General features: G+C 49.1%; 2 protein-coding genes across 3 annotated transcripts in view; one reads left to right on the forward strand and one right to left on the reverse strand.

Moving 5' to 3' along the window:
• Nucleotides 1-16,153, forward strand: part of FBXW4 (F-box and WD repeat domain containing 4) — an 89,768-nt gene extending 73,615 nt beyond the window's left edge. Inside the window, exons 7-9 of the mRNA XM_009894256.1 lie at nucleotides 15,058-15,198; nucleotides 15,371-15,512; nucleotides 15,768-16,153. Coding sequence (XP_009892558.1) covers nucleotides 15,058-15,198; nucleotides 15,371-15,512; nucleotides 15,768-15,884 — 400 coding nt within the window. The 3' untranslated portion in view covers nucleotides 15,885-16,153. The remainder of the gene's footprint in view (nucleotides 1-15,057; nucleotides 15,199-15,370; nucleotides 15,513-15,767) is intronic.
• Nucleotides 16,154-19,280: 3,127 nt separating this feature from the next.
• DPCD (deleted in primary ciliary dyskinesia homolog (mouse)) lies at nucleotides 19,281-26,827 on the reverse strand. 2 transcript variants are annotated; one of them, XM_009894241.1, is made up of 6 exons: nucleotides 26,742-26,827; nucleotides 26,392-26,472; nucleotides 25,647-25,771; nucleotides 24,696-24,829; nucleotides 20,610-20,712; nucleotides 19,281-19,483 (listed from the first exon to the last, which is right to left on the reverse strand). In XM_009894241.1, exons 1-6 carry the CDS (start codon nucleotides 26,803-26,805, stop codon nucleotides 19,379-19,381), a joined length of 612 nt encoding a protein of 203 aa, XP_009892543.1. In that variant the 5' UTR covers nucleotides 26,806-26,827; the 3' UTR covers nucleotides 19,281-19,378. The 2 variants fall into 2 exon arrangements, with proteins under 2 accessions (XP_009892543.1, XP_009892542.1); XM_009894240.1 differs by having other exon boundaries at nucleotides 26,392-26,532; nucleotides 26,742-26,805.
• Nucleotides 26,828-26,841: the final 14 nt, after the last annotated feature.

Below are 26,841 nucleotides of genomic sequence, written 5' to 3' on the forward strand. Positions count from 1 at the left end.
ATAAACTCTTCGTTCCAGCAGAACTTTGGATTCAGTTTCAAAGGCTCCAGTGGTTGCCAGAAGCAATCTCGTAGGGAAATGCTATCTCTTCATTTGAGGCATGTGCATGTTGTCTCCCTGGTCAGACTCCAGAAGTGGGACCATGGCATGGAAACTCAAAATCTTAGAGCTACTCAGGACTGAAAAGCTCCTCCGGTGCCCAGTGTGTCCTGCTAACATCTGGCAGACAAAGCCAGGCCCCCCGAGTTTGCTGCTTACCTCTTCCTTGTGGCCACAAAAGGCCAGAGTCTGACCTGCAGAGGCCGACCATGGCAAGGACATTACCTCTAAGAGCAGAATCCAGGCAACTTCTCTGTCAAAAAAATGAGGCATGTAAAGCGATGCTGTCGTGGTTTGGGCTGGACTGGCCACTGAAATGAATGACAGCTTAAGACATATTCTTTAAAACTACAGGATCCTTAGCACCACTTAGATGTTTAGCACCGTTGAAGACCAGCTAGTTCAGTTAGCTGGGCTTTTCCTGCGTGGAGCTGTGTGTAAGTAACATTGCAGCAGTTTCTGTGGCATTCTCTTCCCTTGGGGTAGGTGGTCTTTTTTTCCCCAACAGCTGAGAGCTGGAACATGCTACAAAAGGATTTAGAGCTTAAATAACCTTTTGTGTACTGATCTTCTTAGTTCCAGGCCAGATAAGTCCTTGGCTGGTGCTTGTAGCTGTTGGTCATGGTATGTTTTCGTATTTATGACCTTTGCTGTTCCCTGACCCTGGGGCAGCCATTCTCATCCCTCCAAGAAGACGGGGATAATATCTTCACCTGGAAATATGTTCTGGGCTTTGAAAAGGGCTTGGTTGGGTTTGGCGGCAAGGAAATTTTTAGTGGGGAAAAGAAACACCTCTTGCTGCGTCCCACCCCCACAACTGTCTTTCATTTCTGACTGCTGAGATGATGGCGTTGGATCAAAGCTGCAACAGGCAGCAACAAGCAATTGTCAAGGGGAGTCTAACGCAGGGGAATGACCACGTAATGCCAAGACACTGTCTCTGATGGCTGAAATTCCAGCTGCTGTTACACCTGGCCCTTTCTCCTATAATGAAGCAGGAATTTTTTTTTTTCATGTGCTTTTGAAGCTGACTAGCTACACCTTTGGAGGACGTCCCATCCCACAGAGGCTACATTGTGCCATCTGATTGCTTTTAGAGGTGGGGAAGTTGCCGTGCACTTATTGCCACACAGGATCAAGGGGGGTGTGTAGAGGGGGACTGTGAATAACTTAGGTGATTAGAGGCCTGCATGGGAAAGAGGATGATTAGTAGTATAGGCCACTGGATACTAACCTGTGTCCTTGCATCAAGTATCAGGCCTTGCTGATTCCTTGGTTTCTTGCAAGTCCCCTTGACCCTCTGTGATAGTGAGGGATATGATGGCAGCTGCCCCTCGTGCAGGTCAGGTACCTCTGCTCCCTTTTGCCTTTCCCTGCTCAGACCTTCCTGTCCCATCTGCCAGTGCTAGTGTGTGGCTCAGCAGAACAGCCAGTTAATGGCAAGCAAGAGAAAAGGAAATTTTCTTCAGATCCTGTTCCTCTTTCTTTCACTTCCCACCTCCTACCTTCTTTCAAACTCCTTGGGAGACAAGGGTGACGCACCACTGGGAAGAGCTCCAAGGCTAGCATTTGTCGTTTGCTTGTGGAGAACTGTTGCTGTCGTTTGCTTGTGGAGAACTGTTGCTGTCGTTTGCTTGTGGAGAACTGTTGCTGTCGTTTGCTTGTGGAGAACTGTTGCTGTCGTTTGCTTGTGGAGAACTGTTGCTGTCGTTTGCTTGTGGAGAACTGTTGCTGTCCAGCTTATTGTGATGGTCTGCATATCATAGAATTGTCTAGGTTGGAAGGGACCTTTAAGATCATCTAGTCCAACCACCAACCTAACACTGCCAACACCACCATTAAACCACGTCCCTCAGCTCTACATCTACCCATTTTTAAATATCTCCAGGGATGGTAATTCCACCCCTTCCCTGGGCAACCTGTTCCAAAGCTTGACAACCCTTTCTGTGAAGAAATTTTTCCTAATATCCAATCTAAACTTCCCCTGGTGTAACTTGAGGCTGTTTCCTCTTGTCCTGTCGCTTGTTACCTGGGAGAAGAGATCTATTCCCACTTCTCTACAGCCTCCTTTCAGGTAGTCATGGTCTTTAGGAGACAAATGACCCTGCCTCAAGAATGCTTCTCCATAAGGTAGGATACTCCAGAGGTCACCTTGCAGCAACTCTTGGAGCTATTCTGCCAAGCCCAAATGTTTGGAATGGACGGGTGATGTCTGGCATGGCAGTCCTCATGCTGTACACACTTTGAATGCACAAGTCCTACATTGCCCTTTCCTGTGACGCAACATGACAGAGACAGGACAAGAGAGCTGTTGTGAAAACTAAACCAAAGTTAGCTGTGCCCTGCAAGCCACCCCAGATCCTCTACCTTTTAAACATCCAGTCCTTGTCCATCTCCTCCCCCCTTTTGAAAGCATTTTTGGCAGAGGGTTTTTTTTGTGGTTTTTTGTTTTGTTGTTGGTTGTTTTTTTTTTTTTAAGAACCCTCTAATTTCTTGTTCGGTTTTTCTCCCTCTCCTGAGCCCTTTGAAAGTGGCTTTACGCCGTCACTGACACCAAACTGACACTTTGCGTTTCCCCACTTCTTATCCCTTTATGGCAACAGATGTTGAAATTTTGTATCCCTTTTATCTGTCCCTCTTTGCCCTCTTCCTGTAATTAGGTTTCCCTTGTTAGCAGTACAAAGTGGCCCGGTTTGCTGCCTGGCCTTTTGAGCCATTGTGTCTGAGCACATTTTTTTCCTCCTCTTTCGGAAGAGTTCCTTCCCCCTTAAGTAATAGGCAGGGTGTGGGCCAAAGCTGTGGCTTTTTCGTGTTTCTTTGTTCTCCATTTATCTCTGCCACCTTTTTCAAAGGGATGGGGGAAAAAAAAAAATAGAGTGCATGGAAGGGGAAGATACAGAGTTGCTTTTCTTGACCGTCAGGCCCCCCTGCTCTTCAGGTGTTCAAGGCAGGTGCCTTTGATGTCTGTGAGTTTTGGGGAGGTGGGAGGTAGAGGATTCATGAGAGTGGCTTGGGAGTGGAGGAGAAGGGAGGTTCAGGTGTGTGGCTGGTGCCCTAAGCAGAGGGGTGGGGAGGAGTCTTTCAGAGTAGCCAGGCAGCTGCTGAGCAGGTTAGTAATCCATATTTGCTTCTAGTGTTAATGCATTGCGCTCTTTCTCTCTGAGAGCCAACATGAGCACTGCCATCATAAGCAGCTGGCTGAAGTTTCCTAACTTGCTGCTGCTTGATCTCTGGTATGTGCTTCTATGGAACCCTTGCTAGGTTACATCAGTCTCTGCAGTGGGGTGGGCAAGAATGAGTTGCTGTCTTTCAAATTTTGGTGTATGTTGATCTGCATCCACTTTGGTTCTTTAGACCCACTGAGTTAGTGAACGTGAGCAATTGTCAACACGGAGGGAGAGCTTTAAAACTTAGGCTCCCTGTGCTGTTCTTAAACAGCAAGTGTAATTTGACAGTTGCAGTATGTGGCACAGATCACCTTGGTTAGCTGATCGCTACTGATGCTTTCCTGTTTAAATCCAGTCCCTGGCTTTGCATCCTGATGTGCTCAGATTATTTTTTTTTTTATGTGTGGAAATAGATAAATGAAATGAGAATCTGCAGATCTAGTTCTTTGTTATAAAGCTTGTTAAATGTTTTAAACAAAAGCTTTTAGTGTAGAAGTTTGGCCTGAGATGCACAAGCAGACTTCTCAGAGTTGTGTTCTAAAACAAGTTTTGTAGAAGATCATTCTTTCCACAGCTTTAAACTTCAAGGTTTAAACAAGTTTGAGACCCTCTAATTTAATAACAAAAGGAGTTTGTTGGGTGAAGGGATCAAATGGATTCAGAACTGGAGTTGCTACATTGAAAGGAAAGGTAACTGACTCCAAGAAGTGTGGGGAGTCTGTTTCACCCAGGCATTTAAACTGGATTTATCCAGTCACAGAGAAGTGGGTGGATATCTCTGGTAAAAGGAGAGATAAGCAATAGCAAATATTATCCTGGCACTGGTAACAGTTTCACAGAACTTGAGGGGCAGAAGAATCATAATACTGTGCTGTAGATGCAGATTCCCCTCTCCTGCCCTGCTTTTCTATAGGTTCTTCATGCCAGGTATCTTTTTTTTTTGCCAAGGAAACTCTCTCCAGGCTGTGTGGGAAAGAGGCTTCCTGCTCCTTTTAGGCTTGTGTTTCTTTCTCAGCATCTCTGTCTTGGCTGAACACAGTTTTAAATGACAATAACCAATCCAAAACTTGTCCAACAGTGAGATAAACAGCTTTGTGGGCTGTGCTTGCATCAGGTAAGTGAATGCAAATATGTGCCTTCTGCTGTCTCCACTCGCTGCAGTGGGATGATCCACAGGTAGTTGCCTTTCTCAGATGGCTGCTTATTCTCTATTCACGAGGCTCTCTTGCCTGTTTTTTGCTGTGCTGCTCCCACTTCCCATCCACAGATGGCTTTGGCTGCTCTTTTTAAAGCATCATAGAATGGTTTAAGTTGGAAAGGACCTTGAAAATCATCGAGTTCCAACCCTCCTGCCATGGGCAAGGACACCTCCCACTAGACCAGGCTGCCCAGGGGCACGTCCAGCCTGGACAGCTTGGTATTCCCATTTGTGTGTCCTTTGGTTAAACAGGAACACAAATACCATGTCATTGTCCTGAAATTCAAAGGAAAAAGGGTTGGTGAAGTGACAGACTGGGGTCTGTCATAGGGGAATTCTAGTCTTCATGTGAACCCTTTCTTGGTCTGTTCATATTAAATCAGTTTGGCACAATGACTGTCTTTGGATTTCTAATTTGGTCCTTGGGAACTGTTCCCTCTGCAGTAAGGTAGGTAGGATGGAGAGTTCGGATGTAGATCTAGGCAAACGGAAAAGCAGATCCTTCTTCATGGAGCTGGCAATCCCACTTGTGACTTGAGCAGCAAGACGGGATGTAAACAGATCTCATGTCTGAAGGCATGAATTAAACACTTCACAAGGCCAGAAGGAAATCCCTACCCCAGTTCTGCAGCTCTGAACTGTAGGATTTGATTCTCTTGCTCTGAGATCTTGGGTGTTGTTGGAGACAGGACACCAGGCCTATGGCCAACTACTTGAGCCAGTGACGGAGAAAGGTTGCTGCTGCAGGGAGCATCTTTAAGTGGTGGTCTCTTGGATCACTGTTGCTTTTCGCAGACTTTGTTTTGTTCAGAGCTGTCTCTTGGCTATAATGGATAGCTTTAGTCTGTGCAATGTATGGTATGCATGTGTTCTTCAAAACCATTTGGGCCTTGTGGTTCTTTACTGATTTCTGGGTTTGTTTTATTTTTTTACATCGTCTTTCTGAACCCTCTCACATAAGCTGGGCATCTTCTGCCTGCCTTTTGTTAAGAGGGCTCTGGTGCATCTTAACCTAAATGTAAAACTATTGTAAGAGGAAGAACACACGTGTTTATCCTAAATCCTGCCCTCCCCATGGCGGTCTTGGCCCTGTCTCACTGTGGACGAGCATGAGGCCAGCTGCTGCCCTTTGGATGTGTGCATGTCCAGGGCATGCTGTGGCCTTTGCACTCCTGTTCAGGCGTATTTATGACAACTTTACAAGGCACTGAACAATCGGAGAGAGTGGGTGGGGGCTGGACACTCCAAGCGCATCAATCAGTTTCATCCCTCTGAGCCAAAGCAAAAGCAATCTTTATTTTTCCCTGGGTTGAGAGAGAATCAACAGAGGCAAGAGAGAAGAATGGGAAGGAGTGAATGAGGAACCCCCTCCGCCACTGGCTAGCAGTAGCTCATTTAAACAGATGGCTTTGTTTTGATTTGGACTCTCCATTTTTTTTTTTTGTCTCCCCGCTAAAGGAGACCTGCAGAGCTCTGTCCAGAAAGGGAGCAATACAGCCGCCTGTTCCCACACAAGTGGGGCGAAAGGCGAGAGGCTTTGAGAATTCCCTGCTTCTTTTCCTCGCCTCCTTCTCTTTCTCTTCCCTCAAGAAATCACAGTTTGAGAGAATTCCCCCCTACTCCTCCCGTTGGAAAGAAAGACAGAGAAGACATTCTTGACATTCTTTGCAGAGAAAAGGGGTTAAATGTCTGAATTTGGGGGTCACCATGTTATACAAATTGCAATCTAATCGTTTTTACAAGAACACACGTGTGCTAAGAAAAGGAGCCATGGACAAGAAAGAAAAGGGGACAGACAACCTTTTTTGTCCTATCTTCTTTTTTTTTTTTTTTCCCCCCAAGGTTTTGGACTTTTGTCATGTTCTGTCTCTCTCCCCTCCTCACCCCCGAGAGGGAGAACATTGGTTTTGTAGTTAAATTGGTTCGTAAAGCAGAAGGGCTTGGTGCCATTTCTGTTTGTTTTCCCAAATAAAAGCCCCAGCAGGGTCTCTTTTGCACCGTTGTGGCTTTATTTGAAGAAACTGGCTTTTTCCCATAGCCCAGCGTGTCAGTTTATCCTCTGAACTTAACCTTACGGGAACCCGAACAACAAAAACTCACAGGGTCCCAGAGCTGGAAAGGTAAAGAAATTGTATCTTTTTATTGGACCATTTAAAGCGTGTGTGGGCCAATTCAGAGAAAGCAGAAGAAAAGAAGGCAAAACTCCTTCTTCTGTTTCTCCCCCCGACACAATTTCAAACCATCGTTGGTGTCATTCCCCCCTACTGCCTCAAGTCCCTTCAGCTGCGCTGAGGAAGCCGAGAGTGGCATTTCTCCAGAAAATCACTTAAAACAGCATCTCTGAGCCTTTTCACTTGGAGGTGCTCCTTCAAAGTTCCCCAAGCCAATCCCACATCTCCCTGCACGAATTAGTACTCTTGGCTAAATGCAAGGGTAACCTTGGTGTAGGATAACTCTATGAAGAACAACTTTGCCAAGGATCTGTGCTTCTCTGTACGTACATTATAGATGTTGTTTGACCAAGCCTTTCCCTTAGTATAAGCTGCTGCGTGCCCTGGGTGCCTCAGCCGCTGTTGCGAAGCACCTGGCAGAGCTTTTCCTTTTGGTTTTGGTGCACTCTCCAAATTGGGTGAAAGAAGTTGTGCAGATGCTGCACTTTTGATAATTGTTTTTAAATGTTTTTTGTTTCCTTTATCTGTGTGATACTCAGCTCAAATATCCCACTGTTTTGACCTGAACAGTGCTCTTTCCATATTTTTTTTTTTTTTTAAACAAAGTATATCATACAATAGTTTGGGTTGGAAGAGACCTTTTAAAGGTCATCTGCTCCAACCACCCTGCAATGAATAGGGACATCTTCAACTAGATCAGGTTGCTCAGAGCCCTGTCCAGCCTGACTTCGAATGTTTCCAGGGATGGGGCATCTACCACCTCTCTGGACAACCTGTTCCAGTGTTTCACCACCCTCACAGTGAAAAATTTCTTCCTTATATCAGCCTAAATCTACCCTTTTTCAGTTTAAAACCATTACCCCTTGTCCTATTGCAATAGGCCCTGCTAAAAAGTTTGTCCATATCTTTCCTGTAGGTCCCTTTTAAGTATTGAAAAGTCTCCCCGGAGCCTTCTGTTCTCCAGGCTGAACAGCCCCAGCTCTCTGTCTGTCCTCACAGGAGAGGTTTTCCATCTCTCTGATCATTTTTGTGGCTCTCCTCTGGACCTGTTCTAACAGGTCCATGACTTTCCTGTGCTGAGGGCTCCAGACCTGGATGCAGTACTCCAGGTGGGGTCTCACCAGAGTGGAGTAGAGGGGCAGAATCGCCTCCCTCAACCTGCTGGCTATGCTGCTTTTGATGCAGCTCAGGATATTGTTCGCCTTTTGGGCTGCGAGCGCACATTGTCAGCTCATGTCCAGCTTTTCATCAACCAGTACCTCCAAGTCCTCCTCAGCAGGGCTGCTCTCAATCCCTTCTTCCCCCAGCCTGTATTGATACTGGGGCTTGTCCCAACCCGGGTGCAGGACCCTGCACTTGCGAAAAAGTTGTTGGGTACCTCAGCTTTCTCCTCATCCGTTGTTACTAGTTTGCCGGTCTTGCTCATCAGGGGAGGTACACTTTCTTTGACCTTCCTTTTCTGGCTGACATACCTGTAGAAGCCCTTCTTATTATTCTTATTATTCTATTCACCAAATTCAGCTCCAGCTGCGCCTTGATCTTTCTAACCCCATCCCTACACAACCGGGCAGCATTCCTGTGCTCTTCCCAGGATACCTGCCCCTCTGCATTTCCTTCTGGCCTTTTAGTTTGACCAGCAAGTCTCGACTTGATCATGCTGGTGTCTTGCCCTCCTTTCCTGATTTCTTACACCTGGGGATTGAGAGCTCTTGCAGTCTGCGGAAAGTGTCCTTAAAGTTCTGCCAGCTCTGTTCTGCTCCCTTGTCCCTGGGGGCAGTTTCCCATGGGGTCCTATTGACTAACTCCTTGAAGATCTGGAATTTTGCTTTCCTAAAATTCAGGGTGCTAACTTTACTCTTTGCCATACTGTGAACTCCACTAGTGCATGGTCACTGCAGCCCAGTCTGCCTCCAATCTTGACGTCACTGATGAGCTTGCTTCCATTGGTGACCAACAGATCCAGTATCACACCCCCTCTGGTAGGGCTGTCTGTTGCCTGGTTTAAGAAGTTATCCTTGAGTCTCCTGGATTGCCTACGGCTAGCCATGCTACTTTTCTACTTTTCTAGCTGTTGTTGGGATGGTTTAAGTCCCCCAGCAGGATGAGAGCCTGCGAGCGCAATGCCTCCTGTAGCTGGAGTAAGAAGGCTTTGTCAATAGGTTCACCTTCATCGGTTGGCCTGTAGTAGACACCAGCCACAAGGCTCCCTTTGCCTCAGTCTCTAATTCTTTCCCATAATCTTTCCACCTGCTTGTGGCTATTCTTCAGAGACAGCTCTTTACATCAAGAAATGGATAGAGTGTTGAGGGCAACTCCTCCGCCTCTCCTTCCTTGCCTGTCCCTTCTGAACAGCTGGTAGCCATCGATAGCCACATTCCAGTCGTGGGATTCATCCCACCAAGTTTCAGTAATGGCAACTAGGTCGTAGCTTTCTAGCAGCACGATGGCTTCCAACTCCTCTTGTTTGTTGCCCATGCTGTGTGCATTGGTGTAGAGGCACTTCAGCTGGGCTGTTGGCTGTGTCACCTACTTAGAGGAACACCCCTTAATTCCTTTGAGGTATGTCACCAGTGTTTCCCTCTGGCTCCTGTTACCTCTGGCTCCTCTCTGTAAGACTTTGAGTGTGTTGCAGCGTAGCCAGCATGTCTCAGAGCAACAGGCTGAGGGCCCTCACTAGCACCCTGTCCCTCTAACCTTGGTGTGTCATCCCACAGCTTGTCACAGGCAAGCCTGTTATTATCCCCCCTCCCCCTTCAGGCCTAGTTTAAAGCTCTGTCAGTAAGCACCGCTAGAAAGACCCTCTTTCCCCTTTCAGGCCTGGCTTGTTGCAAGTAGGTATTGGGTCTAAAATATTGGTCCAGAGTTCTGCTCAGTTTCTGAATAGTCACCTGCTTATGAGCAATGGCTTCTCATCTTTGATGGATGATGACAGTTCACAGATGAGGTTTCCAGAGCAAATGAGTATGTCCTCAATTTTGCACATCTGTATTTTCAGCAGGTGTTCTGAATTCAGTGGTTTCCTAGAATTTGCATATTTATATAATATCAGTTGTAGTGAATCAGGGTCACCAGAAATTGAGGGTGAGGAGAAAAGTGTTTATTGTTTCATCCCAGCTTTTAGAGTGTAGTTCATGTGTATTGGAGACAGCTGGCCAAGACCTGCGGTAAATGAGTGGGGTACAGGGAGGGAGGTGCCAACTTCTTTTGCACTCCAGCTATCAGCAAGGTCTCAGGGAAATCCTGAGCTTTTATGATCCTACAAATAATCACTGTGGCTTGGGAGGTTGTATATGGCTTTAACTTTGTGACAGCAGCATCCCATGGATTATATGGAAACTAACCATCTGGGCTCTGCCATGACTGATCTTATTTTGTCTTCGTATTGCTGACGTGAGGAGTAATTCAGCCTTAAGCTGTTTTTAAAAAGAAAAAAAACAACAACCAAACAACTTAAAGAAACCAGTTTGTTTCTGCCATTCTTTTTTAGTTCACTTTGCTTCCAGGCTAGAAGGCTCTTGTCTTCTGGGAGGTATCACGACAGCAATACTCGTGACTAGATTTCCAGCATGGAAAGAAAAGAATGAAATGCAGAAATCCCAAACAAATAGCTTATTTTAAAAGTAATCTTAAAAAGTCTTGTTTTCTGAAGAACGTGGGAATTGATGGCGATGAATCAAAGGATTCTCTATAGTGCCTGAGCAAAATGCCTTTCATTGTTTGGAGTCATCAGTTTGATACGTTTCCCAGGCATAGGGACTTTGTTTAAACTTCTTATTCTATCAGCAAGGAGTCCTGAGCCTGGTGCTAACACAACTTTCCTGTGCTAGGGACAAAATGGGCTGCTGGATTTGCTCTGGCTCTGTTCTTTGTGGGCTGGTACCAGATTACTGCTAATATGATTTCAGTCTGTCTAGATGCTTAAGGGAAAGTAGGAGAAACTAGCAATATCTGTGAGTTTCCTACTGGGCACTGGAGGCCTACCTGTGTGTCTGTAGGGGCTGTGTGGGCCCAGGTGGTTTGTGGTTAAGGTGCTGAAGCTGAGAGCTCTGTCTCTAGATGTGACGGTCCTGGTTTCCTGGAAAGACCAGTTTGTGATTCTGCTGCACAGAGCTCCACTGGTGCAGAGTTCTTTCTGTTGGTGCCACCTAGCACTGGGACTGAACCCTGGCACTATCTGGCCCAGGCTGCTCAGTACAGAAAACATAGCAAAACTCCCACCATCTGCACAGCTAACTACCTGGCTTGTCTGAAGAAGGCCTGGGAGTGAAACAGCCTCTACTACCTACTGCTGGAAGGGCCAGGACATGGTGGGGAGGTGGTGTGGACCTTCCATGCTTGTTCTTGCTTGGACTTCATAGTCACTTGCTGACTAACCTTCATAGTGCGTAAGAAGGATGGGGCATCCTGGCATCTGAAGTGCTGAGGATCGGCTACCTGGCTTTTGGAAGGTGTTTGGGTGCACAGGGTGAAAAGGGGCCCACAAAGGACAGGAAAAGGCTGTTCCCTGCTGTGTTTGACTGGTGCTGGTGATCTCTGCAAGCTGGTGAGAAGCAAGGTTCAAGATAGCTGACACATCTCTTTCTGTCCCTCATTGAGTAAGTATCTTCTGCCTGTGTAAGTTGTTAGAAAATGATTGGTGATGTGTGGTGTATCTGTTGCTTTTCTGTTGCCCCTTGGTGAGTTATCTTGATCCTTTATGGGTTCTTAAGGATTAGCTGTGGGGTTTGCTCCCTAGGATGTGGAAACTGTTGGGGACTGGGGTTTGAGAGCAGGGAGTATTTGGGAGAATGAAGACTGGACAATTTGTGGGCACTAACTTGTGATACCAAGACTGGGAGAGTTGTGGTGGGAGAGGGTTCCCAGCTCAGCATGGCTGCGTATGCTGCAGGGATGTGAAGCTAGCCTGGCATGGTGGTAGCTGGTCCAGAGTCGCCTTAATCTGCTGGAAAATGGGAGAAATGATTAATTGTGTTCTGCATCTTTATCAATTTAAGTACGCACATGCCAGAACACTTAGGTCTTTTTGGTTTTCATGCTCAGTATACAGCACAGTATGATTTTGCCCCTCATGTCAGATTATAAGTGCTTCACTGTAGCAACTAATACATTGTTTCTGTAAACTGCTAAAGGACTGCTGCTGTACGCAGGGGCTGGACCTCCCAGTTGAAAGCTGCTTTGGCTGACCTATTCTTGGGGCAGGAGAATTGAACTGATTAACAAACGAGCAACACAAGGTTTGTTTTGCTGCAGTAACTTACAAGTATCTGTGTTCCTTTCCTGCCTACAGAGAAAAGCTAATCCACCCCCCTACCACTCCTTTTTTTTTTTTTTTTTTTTTTTGCCTCCTTTTCTTCATTTTTTTGTTGCCTAGGCTGGAAAGGGAAGTGGAGGGAGGAAAACAGGTGTGACTCTGCTGGAATGCTTGGGTACCACTGCAGTGAGGTGTGAAGGCATGGAGAAACACTGGGAGTGAGGCACCTGGGTGGTGTTCAGTGCTGCACAGGAAGCTCTGAAAGCAGGAATCCAGACTCTGGTTTCTCCTGTCCCTGTCGCTTTGATGCTGGAATTTTTCACTTGGAGATGTCACCAGGCTGCCATTAAAAATTACTGTCATCTTGCAGTACTGCAGACTGAGGTGGAAGACAGGCTTTAGTGTGGCCAGACTTGCTCTGAGTGTGATGGGTGCTTGTTTAGAGGTGGGAGGCTATGAGGAGATCTGTTCTGACTCGTTTCAGGCACCTGAGAGGAGGAAGAGAGCTAGTCCTAGTGAGTAGAAGATCCCTGGATATGCTTCTGCATCCTACTACCTTTCCTCAGCACAGTGCTTTGCTCTCCCTGTAACTTAGTTAGTCCTTTACATATTAAAGGCGTGTTAGCAGGGAAAATGGTGGAGGGGAAATAAAACAATTGGGCTTCAGCTAGCTAGCAGGAGATATTCACCAGATGTGCTGCTGGCCTGTGTGGCCCATATGCAGCTGCCCATCCTGGTTTCCTCTGCCAAAGTGCCATGTGCTCAGAGCACCAGTCCAGGGGCCACCCTGCGAAAGCAGAAAAAAGCAATAGCATGCGGAAGCAGGGAGAGAGAGGTCCAAGCTGCTGGTACTGCCTAGGACTTGCTGAGATACCTCATCTCCTGTGAGTAACTTCCTGCTCCTGCCTGAGCTACTGGCAGAGGACTCTGCAGGCTGGGTGCTCTGGCCCCTTACTCATCTCACAGGTAGTCCAAGGGTTCTTGTTTGAGAGAGCAGCTGACTCCTCCTCATATCTCTGTTGTATGTCTTACAACTCTGGGCCACACATATAACTTGTAGGATGAAGAAGGTTTTGTTGAAGCCTTGAGAAGGGTTTTGTGCATGTCCATCTGTCCTCCTGGCTTTGCAGAACAGCAGATGGAGGGGATCTGTGTGCTTGGAGGGGCAAGAGAGTGCCAGAGCTCAGAGATGCCCATCCATGTCTCACTCTGTGGTGGAGCTGAGGACCCATCTGCCGCAGCCAAACCCTGCTCCCTGTGCTCAGACTGTGAATGCTTCAACCTCTCGACCTGCACACAGGTGCAGAGTTGCTGCTGGGTTGGCTTGCAAGTAACCTTCCAAGGGTTAATGTATTGTGAGAAGGTTGCAAAGGGCTGAAGCCTGGAATCCCCTCGATCCCTTGCCTGGAGAAACACAAAGTCCAATAAGCCAGCACCCCTGGATTCGTGTTGGGGGGGATTAATTCATGCACTTGATGTTAAAGCTTGTCCGAGAGGTTTGCACGGGGGGGCCATCGCTAGGGCTGGTTGGCCTCTCTAAATGGTTGCTAGGGCCCTGGCATCAAGGGCCAATGTAACTGCCCACAGCCACGGTCACGGAGGGAATTACACAGCCACAAAGAAATTGTTATTCTACATAATCTGCTCTTTGGAGAGTGACTGTGGGGAAACAGGCTGGCCCCAGCATGCCGCCAGCTCTGTGATCATAGAAGCGTGCTGGCTGCAAAGATCGGCCAGGGCTCGCCTTCTGATCTGGGGACACCAGGGCTCGAGGCGCTAATCTGCTTTATCAGCGATTTCTCTCTCCTGACACAAAGGTGTTTACTTGTTTTAACATCTCCCGGGACTCTATTTCTTCTTTTGTGTGGTCTTTATCCCCCGACGAGGGCTTTAGCCCAGATTACAGACAGAATTAAGGCATTTGGCGATGTGCCTCAGAACTGTGTGATGCTGGATCAAGGAGCAGAAAGTAACAAAATAATGGGGAGAGATGCTGGGAGTGACCCCACTGTGGGATCTGTGCTGTCGGCTTTCAGGACTGCTTCATTGTCCTGAGAACCAAGAGCCTGTTGGAGAGGGGTGGCCATGCAGCAGGGTTTGAAAAGCAGGTGCTTCAAGGTTTATTGTGTCCGGCATTTTTGATTTAGAGGGTGTGAGGAGGAGGAAGAAGAAAAGGAAGGTTTGCAATAGATGATCGTTTCAAGCAGCTGGACAGATTGTCTTCTCCATTCCCAAGAGTCTGCCATGGCTGGGTGTTGCTGTTTGCTGGGGCAGGTGGTGTGATACTAGGGACAGGCTGTACCATGTACCTGATGCAATTTTCTATGGCCCGGGAAAGGGTCTCAAGCTCCTTCTTGCAGTCTGGCAGGGTGGGCCTTCACCAGGCACCATCCACCTGGTGAGCTGCTGGTTCTGCACATGAATAAGCAGCAGAGTGATATGGCCATAAAGCATCTAGCTTAGAATTTTGTGGAGATTTTGCTTTTGCTCTTTCAGAGCATTCAAGGAATTAAAAAGGAGGGGAGGTCAAAGAAAAAAAAAAAGCTAGCCTTTGGGAAGTGATTTCCAGAACAGCCCTGGGGTGGTTGCTCTTGACCTGTAGTATCCAGCCCCAGATATGGTGTTTGCAGTATGCAGTGTCACTGGAGGGGGTTGAGAAGAGCAGCTATGGCAGACTGGGTCAGGAGAGTCTGATTTGCCTGTGGATCTGAGCTGTGTGTCAAAGATATGGGGAAATACCCCAATGCGCAGTATATTGAAGGATGGAGTCTGGGATCAGATGGGATTGACCAGGTAAGTGGCTGTTGCTGATTATCTAGAGTTTGACTAAGTTGAGGATTGTCTCCCATGGAAATGGAACCCATCATTCAGAGTATTGGTCACTTCTCCCAAGGAAAATGATACCGTTCTGCTGGGGGTCAGCTGTGCCTGTTCCTTGGCTCTTCCTCTTACAGCTGTGACTCCTGCTGGTCACCCTTCATGGCAGTTAGTGGCCCAACCCAAGTAGCAGAAGCTGGGGGAGGGAGAGGAAGACTAGGCAGGCTTTTGCATTCTGTTAAATCACAGACATGAGATCTAGGAGACTTCTGTGACACCATCTCTACTCTGGCCAACTGAATTGGAAGGGCACTTTGCTCTGAATAACTCTTCCCCTTTTGTGTTTCATTGCAGTGGTCAGCTGTTGACCTGTTTAGGGACTGACTTCCACCGTGGAGCTGGAGTCCTTGATGTCTTCTACGAAACGCCCTCTCTTCTCCTTTCGTGTGGGTATGACACCTACATCCGCTACTGGGACATACGGACCAGCACCAGGTGAGCCTACCCTGCTGGCATCTGGGGCCTGCATGAGGCTCCTGGGCTCTCCTTGTGCAGTGTCTGGGGACTCGCCTGCAGCTGAATTAGCTCCTTCAGGCAAATTGGGCCTCAGTTCCAGTGGTGGAGGAGTTGAGGCTCAGCCCTGCTCTGGTTTGTGTTGTCCTTGCAGGAAGTGCGTCCAGGAGTGGGAAGAGCCCCATGACAGTGCCCTGTACTGCATAAGGAGTGATAAGAACCATATGATTGCCAGCGGCTCTTCGTACTATGGCGTGGTGCGCCTCTGGGATAAGCGGCAGACTCGGTGCTTGCAGGTGAGGGCTGGCCAGAGACTGGGCAGCAGCAGAGCTTCTGGGTTGTTCACTGGCAGCCAAGCACCTGTGTCTCTTTGGAAGAAGAGACAGAGGGTGCTGGACCATCTTTGGGGCAAGCCCACCATGGAGAAACTAACCTATATGCAGGGAAAAGCCTGCTTTGCTCAGGCATCTCTGCTTTTGGGTCTGTAACGCTATTTGGGGTCTTTGGGCTGGCCTCTTCTTTGAAAGGTTGATTCTCCTGTTTTCTTGCAGAGTTTTCACCTGTCTTCACCCACCAGCAGCCCAGTGTACTGCCTCCGTTTCAGTACCACCCATCTGTATGCTGCCCTGGCATCAGCCCTGCACGTCCTAGACTTCACGGCCCCGTGAAGGGCACAACAGCTTCTTCTGGTCACCCCAACTCAGCAGAGTTGACACTTGGCTCAGGGAATCGCAGGGCAGGAGGGGTGGGAATGGCCCCCAAGGCTTCTGAAGGGATTTTATTTGCCTGCCAGAAAGCTACATTGAAGAGTGCACAAAGGGCCAGACTTTCTCAACCTCACCTGCCCGTTAGTGGAAATAAAAACCGGTTGTCCTTTACCCTTTTTATTTTGTGCAAGTCAGGGATTGTTTTATTAACTGTGGTCTATTTTCCTTTTTTTCTTCTTTTTCTGTGAATTCAACATTTGAGGGGCAAGTTGAGCCGGGGTGCCCTATCAGCTGTGTGTGTGTGCTGGTCAGGTTGAGATCAGCTGAGCTCTGAGCCATGTGAAGCAAGTCTAGGCTGTGTGTGGGGTTGACTGATTTGGTGGAAGGGAAAGGTGCCTGGAGCAGGGCCCACCTTTCACCTGCGCTTGCTCTCCTGACAGCTGCTTGAGTTGTCCTTCGCAGCCAAGAGCAAGAATTGAGCTAAAAGGCAGAGCCAGCCCTGCCTTCAGTGTATGCCTCCCCAAGCTGGCTGTCAGGTCAGTCTGTGCACTTGGCAGGGCTGAAATGGTTGTGTTTTGCTAAATAAAACTCTGAAGGGAAACAAGAGAGTGTATGTTTTGTTTCAAGTTCCAAAGGGGCTGTGTTGTTACCCGCTGATCGCAGAGGCTTGGCTGGATGGAGAAGGCTGGGCCTGTTTTCAGATGCTGTCTACATGTGTAATAGGTCTCTCTCCCTGGCTAGGCCCTGTCACACTGCTGCGTTGAAGGCAGTTCCTGGGATCTTGGATCTCGTGTTACTTTGTCAAACAAGAATTCAAAAAGTAGGATCTGCAACTCGTATGCTGCCTGTGTAATGAAGCAGCAAACTGGACTAGTGCAAACACCAAGGCCTTGAGGTGATTTACTGGGATCCTGTAGGTGCATTTAAGGCTGGCTCTGCTCCTTTTTGTGTCAACGTTCTGAACCCGAGCTTGGTCTCAGAACAACCATAGCTTTCAGCGTGCTCTGTGCTGTCTGGATGAATGTGGATGTCTGTGGATGAATGTCCTGTGGGTGAATGCACCAGTGTCTGGGGTCTGGCCCTCCTCAGGGCAAGAGGTACGTGAACCCTACTTGGCTGTGAGTTTGAGTACCCTGGGTAGGTAAAGGAGAGGTTTTGTATCACAAACTGGGAGCATTTCTAGGACAAAGCACACAGTGGGGTCCTTTGTTAGAACTTAGTAGGTAATTTTCACCGTCAAGAGGCTGCTTTTCCCTTGTGATGCACAAAAACTGGAAGAGGATGTTTGCTGGAGCCCCTGCCTGAGCAGGGAGGGAGTGGAAACAAGCAGCTCCTCGTCTTCTGTAAGGGAGCCCTGCATTCCCAGTGGATGTGAGACAGCAGCTCAGGGCGCAAAGTAATTTAAAAGCATGGCTTTGCTGCAGGATCACATTCTCACAAGGATCTTTCCATCACAATTCCTGATCTGTGCCAGTCAGTCCCTCTGCTGCCACTCAGCTTGCTGCTGACTCCTTTCTAGCTACCATGGTGCTACATATTCTCCTTGTGTAAGTGGCAGAGTTGATGTCCAAGTGCCCCAAGCAATGATCTACTGCTGTAAAAAGATGCCATGGCTGGAACAGTCTTCCATCAGCTCAAAGCTACAGATCCTAAGGGCTGCTAGCCCAAGATAATGATTCTTGGGTGACCTCTAGGCTATTGGTAACACTGAGCTGTTGCTGAAATGATGGTGCTTTGCATGATGGGTTGCTAAATGCTGCTGCTGTATTGCTTGGAGCATTTTGGGCTCTGCATGTGAGGAGGTATGTGATTAGGTACGAGATAGAAGACCAGAGAGAGCTGGCAGAGCTTGGGAGTGGGGGAGATCTGTTTTTTCTCAGGTCCTGGTGTGTTACAAGTCCTTTAATGAAATTGGGAGGGGAGGGATGGAGATATTAAATGTCTTTGGCAGTGTCCTTAGGGAGAGGCTGTGAAGGAACCAGAGTAACTGTCGGGTGGGAGAAGAGGTTCTTTATTGCACTGGGACTTGGGCGAGGCCCAGAGTAGGGATGAGCATGTGAGCTGAGCAGGTGAACAAATATCACTGGTGCAGGAAACTCCTCCCGTGCCAGGCCTGCCTGCAACGCTGCTGCTGCCAGTCCTGCTGTTTCTTTTCTGCAGCCCATGTTGGTGGGTCCTGCGCTCTTGTAGCTGCTTTTAGGTTCTTCCTGGCTGAAGGTTGGAGCAGAGCTGCAGCTCCATGGTGGTGCCAGCGCTGGTGGTTTGAAGGATGCAACCTTGCACTTCAGGTGACGTTGGGGAATGGGGAAGCTGCAAGTGGGGCTGGCGCACTGGCTCTGCTGAGCCCTGCTAGTCGATGGTGCCTCCACTGTCTTGGGGAGGACTATGCAGGGTGGGTCCTGGGGCCACCCGGCAGTGAGGCTCTAACTGGGGATGCCACCCAGGCCCCAAGGAGTTTTTGTGGGGTTTGAAAGCAGCCCTCATCAGGGGAGCTATGCTGGGAGCCCAAGGGCGGCTTACTTAAAAGTAGAGTTTGTTTGGGTAGCATCCGTTCAAATATGAACCAGGATGGAAGGACGTGCAGAAATCTAAGCACAAGGATGGCTGATTCAGGGTAGAGACAGCAGCCGGTTGGAGAGCAAGTTGCTAACGCAGCACTGCTGGGGTTGTCCCTGTGCATGGGGTGCTGTCTGTGCAGCAAGGTTTCTGATGGGCCATGTTTGTGTTAGCACACGGAAGGGGTGTGCTACTGCTGCTCCTGAGCTGGCCAGTGTCCCCCACCGCCGCTTTCCACTCCGTGCCATGCAAATGAAGGCAGCTGCATTTTGGTTCCTGTGCTCTGCGCAGCTGCCTGCGTTCTGCATGTCACGTTGCACATGGCTGGTGGTAAGGAAGCAGTTGGGTGTTGTCCTCTTCATCCTCTTTTGTAGGCTGTGCCCCTTCAGGCAATGCCCATCAGCTTTGATGCTTTTTGCAGAGATACCAGGGTCACCAGAGCATCTTTTTTTAACTGCGTGAAGGACCTTGCACAATGGCACAGGAGGGAGTTGCTTCCAAGCACATCCCAGGCAGGTAATGGGTGCGAGGAGGGGGATCGTGTTTTCCAAATGTTACTGCCCTCAGCGATGGAGACAGAGGCAATTCCTTAGGGGAACTACCTAGCTTTCATGTTGCTTCTGCTCATGGAGGATGGGGAGCGGGCTGCTGGCTGTGAAGGTGGTGTGCTTCCTTTGCATGCTGCACCTTCCCACAACTCGTAGAAGGATCACAAATGTGTAAATCAGCAGACCAGGCAGTAAAGAGATCAACTGCCCTGCCATCTCCCTGGGCCTGCAAAGATTCCTCCAAGCATCTCTATTAACAACAGGACTAATTTTTATTGGAAAAGGCAAAATAAATACCATGAACCTGTGCTGGAGACCTGCCCCCCACCTCAGCCTCTTAGCACCCACTGTCTACTGGGTCTTACAGTCGCCATCCCCATTGTTTGCTGGCTTTATCTTCTTCAGCTCCTTCTGCAACTGTTCTTCTGCAGCCAGGATCTCCTTCGGCTTCTGGTACTGTAGGACAGACAGAAATGCCCTTAGCGCTCCTGTTCAGCCTCTGCTCCAAGCAGACCAACTGGGGCCAGGTGCTACCAGTGTAGCTGGTGCCCTCCTGCCAAGGGAGGCCTTTCTGTTATCAGCTGCCTCCGAAGCCCATTTGGAGAGGTGGTGCCACCACACCAGGGACATTTGCCAAGATCTGGAGTGTCTTTAACAGTGCAAGTAAAACTTTGCAGTTGCATGTGGGGTCCTGGCCTCCACCAACCCCTCTGGAATAGCCTGACAAGCTGTGTCATGCAAATCCCTGGTGTGTGCACTGATTGTATGCTCACATATGTTATATGCGTTTTTAAACAGACAGAAGTAAGAGTTGCAGTTCCTCTGTCCTTCCCTCAGAGCCCCCATGCCCAGCTGCAGTTTAGTGGTGGATGCAGGTGCTTTTTGGCAAGGGTTTGTGCCCATAGAAAACAGAAGCTCAGAAGGACTCAAGGTGCTCCTCTTTGCCTATTTCTCTGCATGTGCACCTCCAGCTCTGCTGCAAGGTTTCCCTCCGAGGGGATGCTCTTTGGTAGGTGACTTCTACATTTAAGATGAGCACCTGCTGGTCAAAAGAATCTGTCTGCCTCTGTTTGCTCCTTGCAACAATATGTGCCTGCTTTGCTAGTGCCTCACTTCCACCATGTTCTGGAAGTGTGTCCTCTCTGGCAGAAACCAGCAAGAGATTATTTTTTTTTTTCAATTTTTTTTTTAAGACTGCGAGACCTCTAAGTGCAGCAGGTCCTTGGACTCTTAACACTTACGCACCAAGACAAGAGAAACTTGCTGTCACTGAGAGTGGAGGCTTGCTCAGGCCTGAGGGAAGAGGATACATGGAAAACAGGGCACGACAGACACTCCTTCACCTGCAAGACACCTTGCGCAGCAAGCAGGGCCTCTCCTGCAGTTTGGGCTGTCCTGGCCTGCATCAGCATGCCCAGTGTAATCTGAAACTCCCGCTGACTGTGTGACAGAGAAGGGGGCTCATCAGTGACCCTCAGCAGATCTCCCTGCTCTGCCTCATTTCCCCACGTGTAAGAATTTTAACTTCTTTGCGGACATAAAGAGAAGGGCAAAGTGCTGTTCTGTGTGGCTAAAACCTCACCGTGATGATCAGGGTGTTGTTGGCATGGGTGAAGCTCAGGGCCGCTGTGTCCAAGGGGAGCTGGTATCGGTCCAGATCAGGAATAGAGAACTTTTTGTAGTACCTACAAATGAGAGAGGAGACAGAAATGAGGAAGGTGGGGTTCCCATTTCCCTTCTAGCAGTACTGAGCTATGGAGTGCTGTTCTACAAGGCGTAGATGAGGACAACAGACCTCTCAGGGTTGGCAGGACAGCCCTGTGCCATGTTGAGTGCCTGCTGGTGCCCTCAGGCTGGCAGGAGCACTGAAAACAAACCTCCAAATGGGAAATCAGAGCTGGCAAAGTCCTGAAGGGCTTTAGTGTGTGAGAGCAGGCTGGGTCCCTCCAGCTTGCCCTTGAGTGGTTAGGGACAGACTACTCAACCCCACCAAGAGGTGTCCCTTATCTTTGTCCCTGCTCATGGCCTCTCATTCCCTCTAAGTACCAGCTTCCATTAGCTCTTGTCAAAATACCTGTCAAAGCCCTTGTGGCTAGTAACTTACTTCTGAGTGATGCACTGTTTTGTGTTGCAATCCTTCCTAAACCCATCTTTTTGGCCTCTTGATGTTGTTCAAAGACCACTTCCTGCTTTGGTGGCACAGTGGTGCTCAGGCATAGCCCTGGGCTCAGAGCTCCAAGTGTAGCTGCTCACAGTCACCTGAGCCTCTGCTCTGCAGCATCTCCATGCAGCCCCCATGGTGGCTGTGGTCCTCCTCCGCACTCCCAGTTCTGCTGGCTGCTCTTTGCCTGGTCTTTATCCCAGTTTCCCGATCACCACTCACATCCAAGTAGAGGACAGAGAGGTTTTTGCCAGCTCCTTGTCCAGCCTATGTCTCTCCACTGACCAAACCTTGGGCTTTGCTCAGTATGAGGGAAAAGGGATGTGTTTCAGATAGAATTGGAGTGGTTATAAGCTGTCTAGGCAGCTAAGAGATTTCCTAAGACTTTGGGACCAGAACCTTGTAGACCTGTGTCTGTGTTTGCCTGAGACCTTTCTTCCTTGGCATGGTTTCCCTGCATCTCTTGCTTCTCTCTGGGGCTGCACCAAATACAGTAGTTGGTGGTCCTATGACCATGTAGCGGCATGGTTGGGTTCTTAATCGCTTCCAGCACTCTCATGGGCAATCATCTCCAAGGAATTGTCCTGTAGCTGGTACTGAGGTGCCCAGAGCAGAGCGGGAACAGGCAGTGGCTGCTGTCATGCCATGAGGGGTCGTTCTCCATTCAGCTGGCTGTGTGTGAGGCTTGGCCTCTCTAGCTACCTCTGCCCAAATTGCAGTTTATTTTCCAAGTCACAGTGAAAACAGCTACAAAGGGCAAATGGCTCTCCTGGTGCAGTGGGAGGAATGTACACAGCTTGTTACCGCAGGGCTCAAACCGTTCTGTGTTGTCACTGCTGTCGGTATTTGGAAAAGGTGGCAGACATGGATAATAAGGGAGATGTCAAAGGTTAAACAGCAGAGATTAGATGAACACAAAGACATGTTAAGGAAGTGTTAACTTCTTACCGATTAGACAAAAAAAAAAAAGCAGTACACAGAAAAAAAAAACCACTGTTTCAAAGGGCCTTGGGAGTCATCAATGAAACAGCAGCATTCTGCTGCCCCAGGACTAAGGAGAAGGGGAGAAGAATGGCTTTGGCTGGCCTCAAACTAAAATCTGTGACAAGATCAAAGGAAACCAGATCTGCCTGGCCACCCCCTCCTCCTCCTAACATTACCACTGCCTCTTGCTACAATAATTGAATCAGGTTTGGCGTTTGGGGAGGTGGCTTTCTGGGTTTGTTTTTAGAGTTTAGTTTAATGGATTTATTTTACAGCAAGAGGTTTTAAGCAAATCCCACTTGAGCAGCCCTTGCTGAGGCCAGAGGGAACGGGATTGACTGGTGGAAGTGAAGAGCTCCTGTCTGGGCTGGGGAGGTAGCTGATGGGCGGTTATCCCTGCCAAGGCAGGCAGATTCTCTGCCCTCGCCTCTCACCCCATGGCCAAGGGCAGTATTGCACTCTGAGCCTGGATCCTGGCCCGAGATCCACAGTGTGTATGTGAAGTCACCTCTATTATTTTTCCTACTGGAAACCCACTTTTTGTCAGCCTATAGGGAAAACTGCTACTGGTATGCTGAGAATTTAGTGCTGAGCTACTCAGTAGTGACTTGGCAACCCATCTTGTTGCTTGTGCCTCTGGCTGGCGGTCAGCGCAGCTCTGTTGCTCAGAAGCAGCGTGGCTGAATTCCAAGGGCTGGAGAGGCTCCGAGGCTTCCTTTCTCTCCCGTAGTGATGCACGCTCCCCGTGGACTCTGTGCCTTTGTTGCTATCTTGGAATTAGTGCTGAGTGGTGTCTTGCCCTGGCCAAGACCCAGGAGAAATGATATAAGATATCTTGGAGCCTGTAATAAGTGTTCTGGTGCTGGAGTCTGTCCCTGCTCCCTACTGACAGCAAAGTCATTCTTGTCCCCGATGAGGAGACTTTCAGCTTTCATTCCAAAAGTCCTTAACTTTCATATGCAGGTCATGAGCCACTTTCAGGTCCTTTAACTGTCTCTAGTCTATAAGTGTGTAGGAGTTCACTGCTTGTGGGGAGAGACTACTGTTTTCCTGAGGGTGGGACAAAAAAGCTTCAAGTCAGGTAGGGCACAGCTGAAGCCTCAGTGGTACGCTATAACCTTGCAGCACCTACGCAGGCAAGGAGGTTCCCACATACATGCTACTATTAGAAGGACTGGGAGCAGATAAGCCTGTCTGTGATAGTATGTGGCTGGACTTAGGCTCACGTATTTCCCTTCCTGTCCTAGCTCCATGGGTACCTACATGTGGCTGATGGGACTCATTCATCTTTGCTACATAGGTCTCCCTACTGAAGGGCCACTCTTCTATGAATCTCTCTGCATGGATTTAGGCCAGCCTCTTTCTCTATTAGAGCTGTAATTGCTTGCTGCTTTCACGGGGCAGACTCCCTCTTCCTCCTGCCTAGCCGCCTCCTGCTTTTGAGCATCCAGGTGTGTTCGTGTCCAGAGCTCAAACATCCCCTTGCCACGGCCTCTGATGTGGCAAACCCTTGCCTGAAGACTTGCGGGTTCTGCTATCGGAAAGGCGTCCAGCAGTCAAAGTGCAGCAGTTCTTTGCCAACAGCACCACCTACAGCCAGCTACTAAGAGTGGCTTAACGAGGGCAGGGGACCGATTGGGAAACACTGGGGTTGACTTTAGGCATGAAACTGATCCTTCTCTGTTCTGCAGCAACGTTGGGGAGGGAAGGCAAGCAGAGAGCAGCCTGCCCAGCTTTCTACACTGGTGTATTACCCTAGTTTGTAAATAGCTTTCGCTTATCTCCCCCTATCCTCCCTTGTTCTCCCAATACTTGCTCCTTGCTATCTCTTCCCAATACTACTGTTCATCCTGGCTTATCTCACCGAGACTGTAAAAGCTTTGGAGCACCCTGTGTCTCATTCCATGAGAGAGGCCATGTACTGGCACAGTATAAGATGATGCTCAACAGCTTTCCCCGCTCCATCTCAAATTTCTTTTGGCAGAATATTGTGGTGCTTCCTTTCTAGACTCATTCAGTCTTTCTTTCTTCCTACCTCCAGGTCATAGCACTGCCGTTGTGACTACAGGTTTATGTAGGGCAATTTGTCTGCCAGGGTGCCCATGACTGTTGTACCTGCTGAATCCTGCAGCTCCGTGCGTTCTGTGATATGATTAGATCAAAGTATTGTGTTGGGGCAGAGAGAAGATGGGATGCCCTAGCTTCAAAAGGTCTGCTAGGCTCTTACTTTATTTTTCTAAGGGAGTGGCATTTGACAGGGAAAGAACAGAGCAAACACCACGCTGTTGGAACTGTAAGTTTGCAAAGGCCAGCACAGAGCTTGAGGGGCTCTGCCGTAAACATGTCTGGGGCAGTTGGGATGGGAAATTGGACAGCAGCAGACTCACAGCTGTGAGCTCCTCAGCCCTTGCACACCAGGAACAGAAGGGAAGACAGGACAAACCCCTGTGCAACCACTAGCCTGCCCGCTGTGCCAGCCCACCCCAAGGGATTGTCAGCACTGGCAGTGCTGTCCTTACTGACTTCTTGTTGGTGGTCCGGATGACACAGCAGCGCTGCTCCTTCTCCACGGAGACGCTGTAGACCTCCTTGGGGTAGGGCAGGTTACGGATCCGCCACTGGAAGCTGCTCAGGGTATCCTTCCTCATGAAGACAGGCTACAGCAAACAAATACCTTTAGCAAGGCCCCTCCAGCTGTCTCCTCTCCTCCCTGTCCCCTTCTTCCTGTACTACCTTGAGATAATTCACAGGGCAGAAGCTCTTTTCACATTGGAGTATTAGGGATTAATTCAAGAAACTGCCTGAGCATCACATTCCTAGAGTGAGCACTGCTCTGCCTTTACCCAGGGCACTGCCTGCCCTGCTTGTAGGAGGCTGAAAATGTTCAGTGAGGGAGTCTTGCAGTACAGGGTTACAGGGAAACCGGGCCTCTTCCTCACAGGCAACTGAATACTGAGCTCTGCCTACCCTAGGGACCCGCTGGATTCAGACCTGGCTCTGCCCCAATTTGCTGTGCAGGGCTGTGCTTGTGTTTCAGGTCTGTAGAAAAGATGGTGAGAGACTAAAACCTCTGCCCCCTAAGCTAGTGGGCCATGAAGATGAAACAGGCCATGCTATGTTAAGGAGCAGCCTGCTATGCACTGCCTGTATCGGCCTTTCATTGTCATTGCCTCTGCTTTCCACCCACTGACTTGTCCTGGCACTGCCCTTCCTTTCAGCCTACTTTTCCAAAAGCGAGAATAGTAGTTGGCCAACATCAGTACAGCTACTTAAGGAAACAACAAATCTGTTGAAGACCCCAAAACAATCTAAGCTGTGCCTTCTTTCTACCTAGCCCTACACCTTTGGGATGATTTGTAGCAGAGTGCTGGGGGCAGGTTAAGGCCATCTCTTGGGGCTGCGAGTTATCTGTGGTCTACTAACTACTGCTGTAAGCAGAAGACTAGGCAGTTTTAGTCACCCCTTCAGACATACATTGGAGCTGCTTTCCTTTATGAGCTCCGATTCCAGTGCGCTCAGGAGCGGTGAGGTTGGCTCTCCCACTTCAACCTGCCACTTGCCGGAGCCCCCGAGGGTGTTCTTCTCTCGCCATTTTCTACCTGTGGAAGGGAGAAGAAGAATTTTCATTATTCTGCTCTATAAAAAGAACTTCAGCAAATCACTGCCAAAGTTGCCCAACACACTGAGATGATACTAAGATACACCTCTTAATTCCAGTAATTTCCACTGTGGTGTGAGTAGATCTGTTAGCCAGCCTATTCCTGAAGTCAGAAACTATGTATGAAGTGCCTCTCTTTTTTTTGCTACGTGACGCTGAAGCCATGGTGGGGTTGCAACAGGTGCTATGCTGCAGCTGATGGGGTTTTGGACAAAAGCCATAACCGACACCTTGTGGTTGTGGTTGCAGAAGCCACCCAAAAAGCATATTTCAGCCCAGCATGTGCCACAGACTTGGTCCCTGGCTGCACAAGATGGCAATCCCATTTAGTCCGTCCAAGTCTGTTGTGACAGATGGGCTGTTTGGGAGAGATCCTGGGCTAAAACAAGGTCTGCTGTGCCATGGCAGTCAGGCAACCCTGCATCCAAACTGAACCATGCTTATATCTCTACAAAATTTGGCAACAGGCATGCTTCTCACCCAGAATACTCAGGGGCGATTTGTTCCTGACCAGGAGGTCAGACCCACGTCCACTGGGACTCAGCCAAGAGCACCACTTACTCACTAACTGACCAGTCTTCACATCGTACTCTTCAGCCATCTCCTTCCCATCCTCAAACAGGTAATGGATCTTCCGCTTCCCTAGAGGCAAGGCACGTGGTAAGGGTAAATAGGAATACACCTTTCCCTGGGTGTATGGCCCTATCCCCTTGTCTGGGGCCCCATCCCCTTGTCTGGAGCCGTGGCCCCGCCTTGGTGGCCCAGTGTCCCTTCCTGGGGCCCTGTCCCGGGTGCAGGGCCCTTCCCGGGAGCGCTTCGTCCCCCCGCTCGCTGCAGGTTCATCCCAAAATGGGGCGGGGGGAAGGGAGAGAGGGAAGGAGGGGGTTATCCCGCCTCGCCGCCGCGGTTACCGTCCTGCACCAGCGCTGTCTTGCTGGCAGCCCGCAGCCTCTCCAACCAGCTCGGCACCGCCATGGCGGCCCCGGCCCCGACACACAGCAACAAGGAAAC

This window comes from Charadrius vociferus, unplaced genomic scaffold (genome assembly GCF_000708025.1).
Source record: "Charadrius vociferus isolate BGI_N301 unplaced genomic scaffold, ASM70802v2 scaffold711, whole genome shotgun sequence".
In the NCBI taxonomy this organism is placed as follows: Eukaryota; Metazoa; Chordata; class Aves; order Charadriiformes; family Charadriidae; genus Charadrius; species Charadrius vociferus.

What these genes read in the sequence shown, in the direction of transcription:
- DPCD (XM_009894240.1), bottom strand. Translation starts at nt 26,805, where the DNA reads ATGGCGGTGCCGAGCTGGTTGGAGAGGCTGCGGGCTGCCAGCAAGACA. An exon ending in TAAAGGAAAGCAGCTCCAAT is followed by an intron (nt 24,830 to 25,646) that starts GTATGTCTGAAG and finishes TGTTTGCTGTAG; the next exon opens with CCTGTCTTCATGAGGAAGGA. An exon ending in ATCCGGACCACCAACAAGAA is followed by an intron (nt 20,713 to 24,695) that starts GTCAGTAAGGAC and finishes TCTCATTTGTAG; the next exon opens with GTACTACAAAAAGTTCTCTA.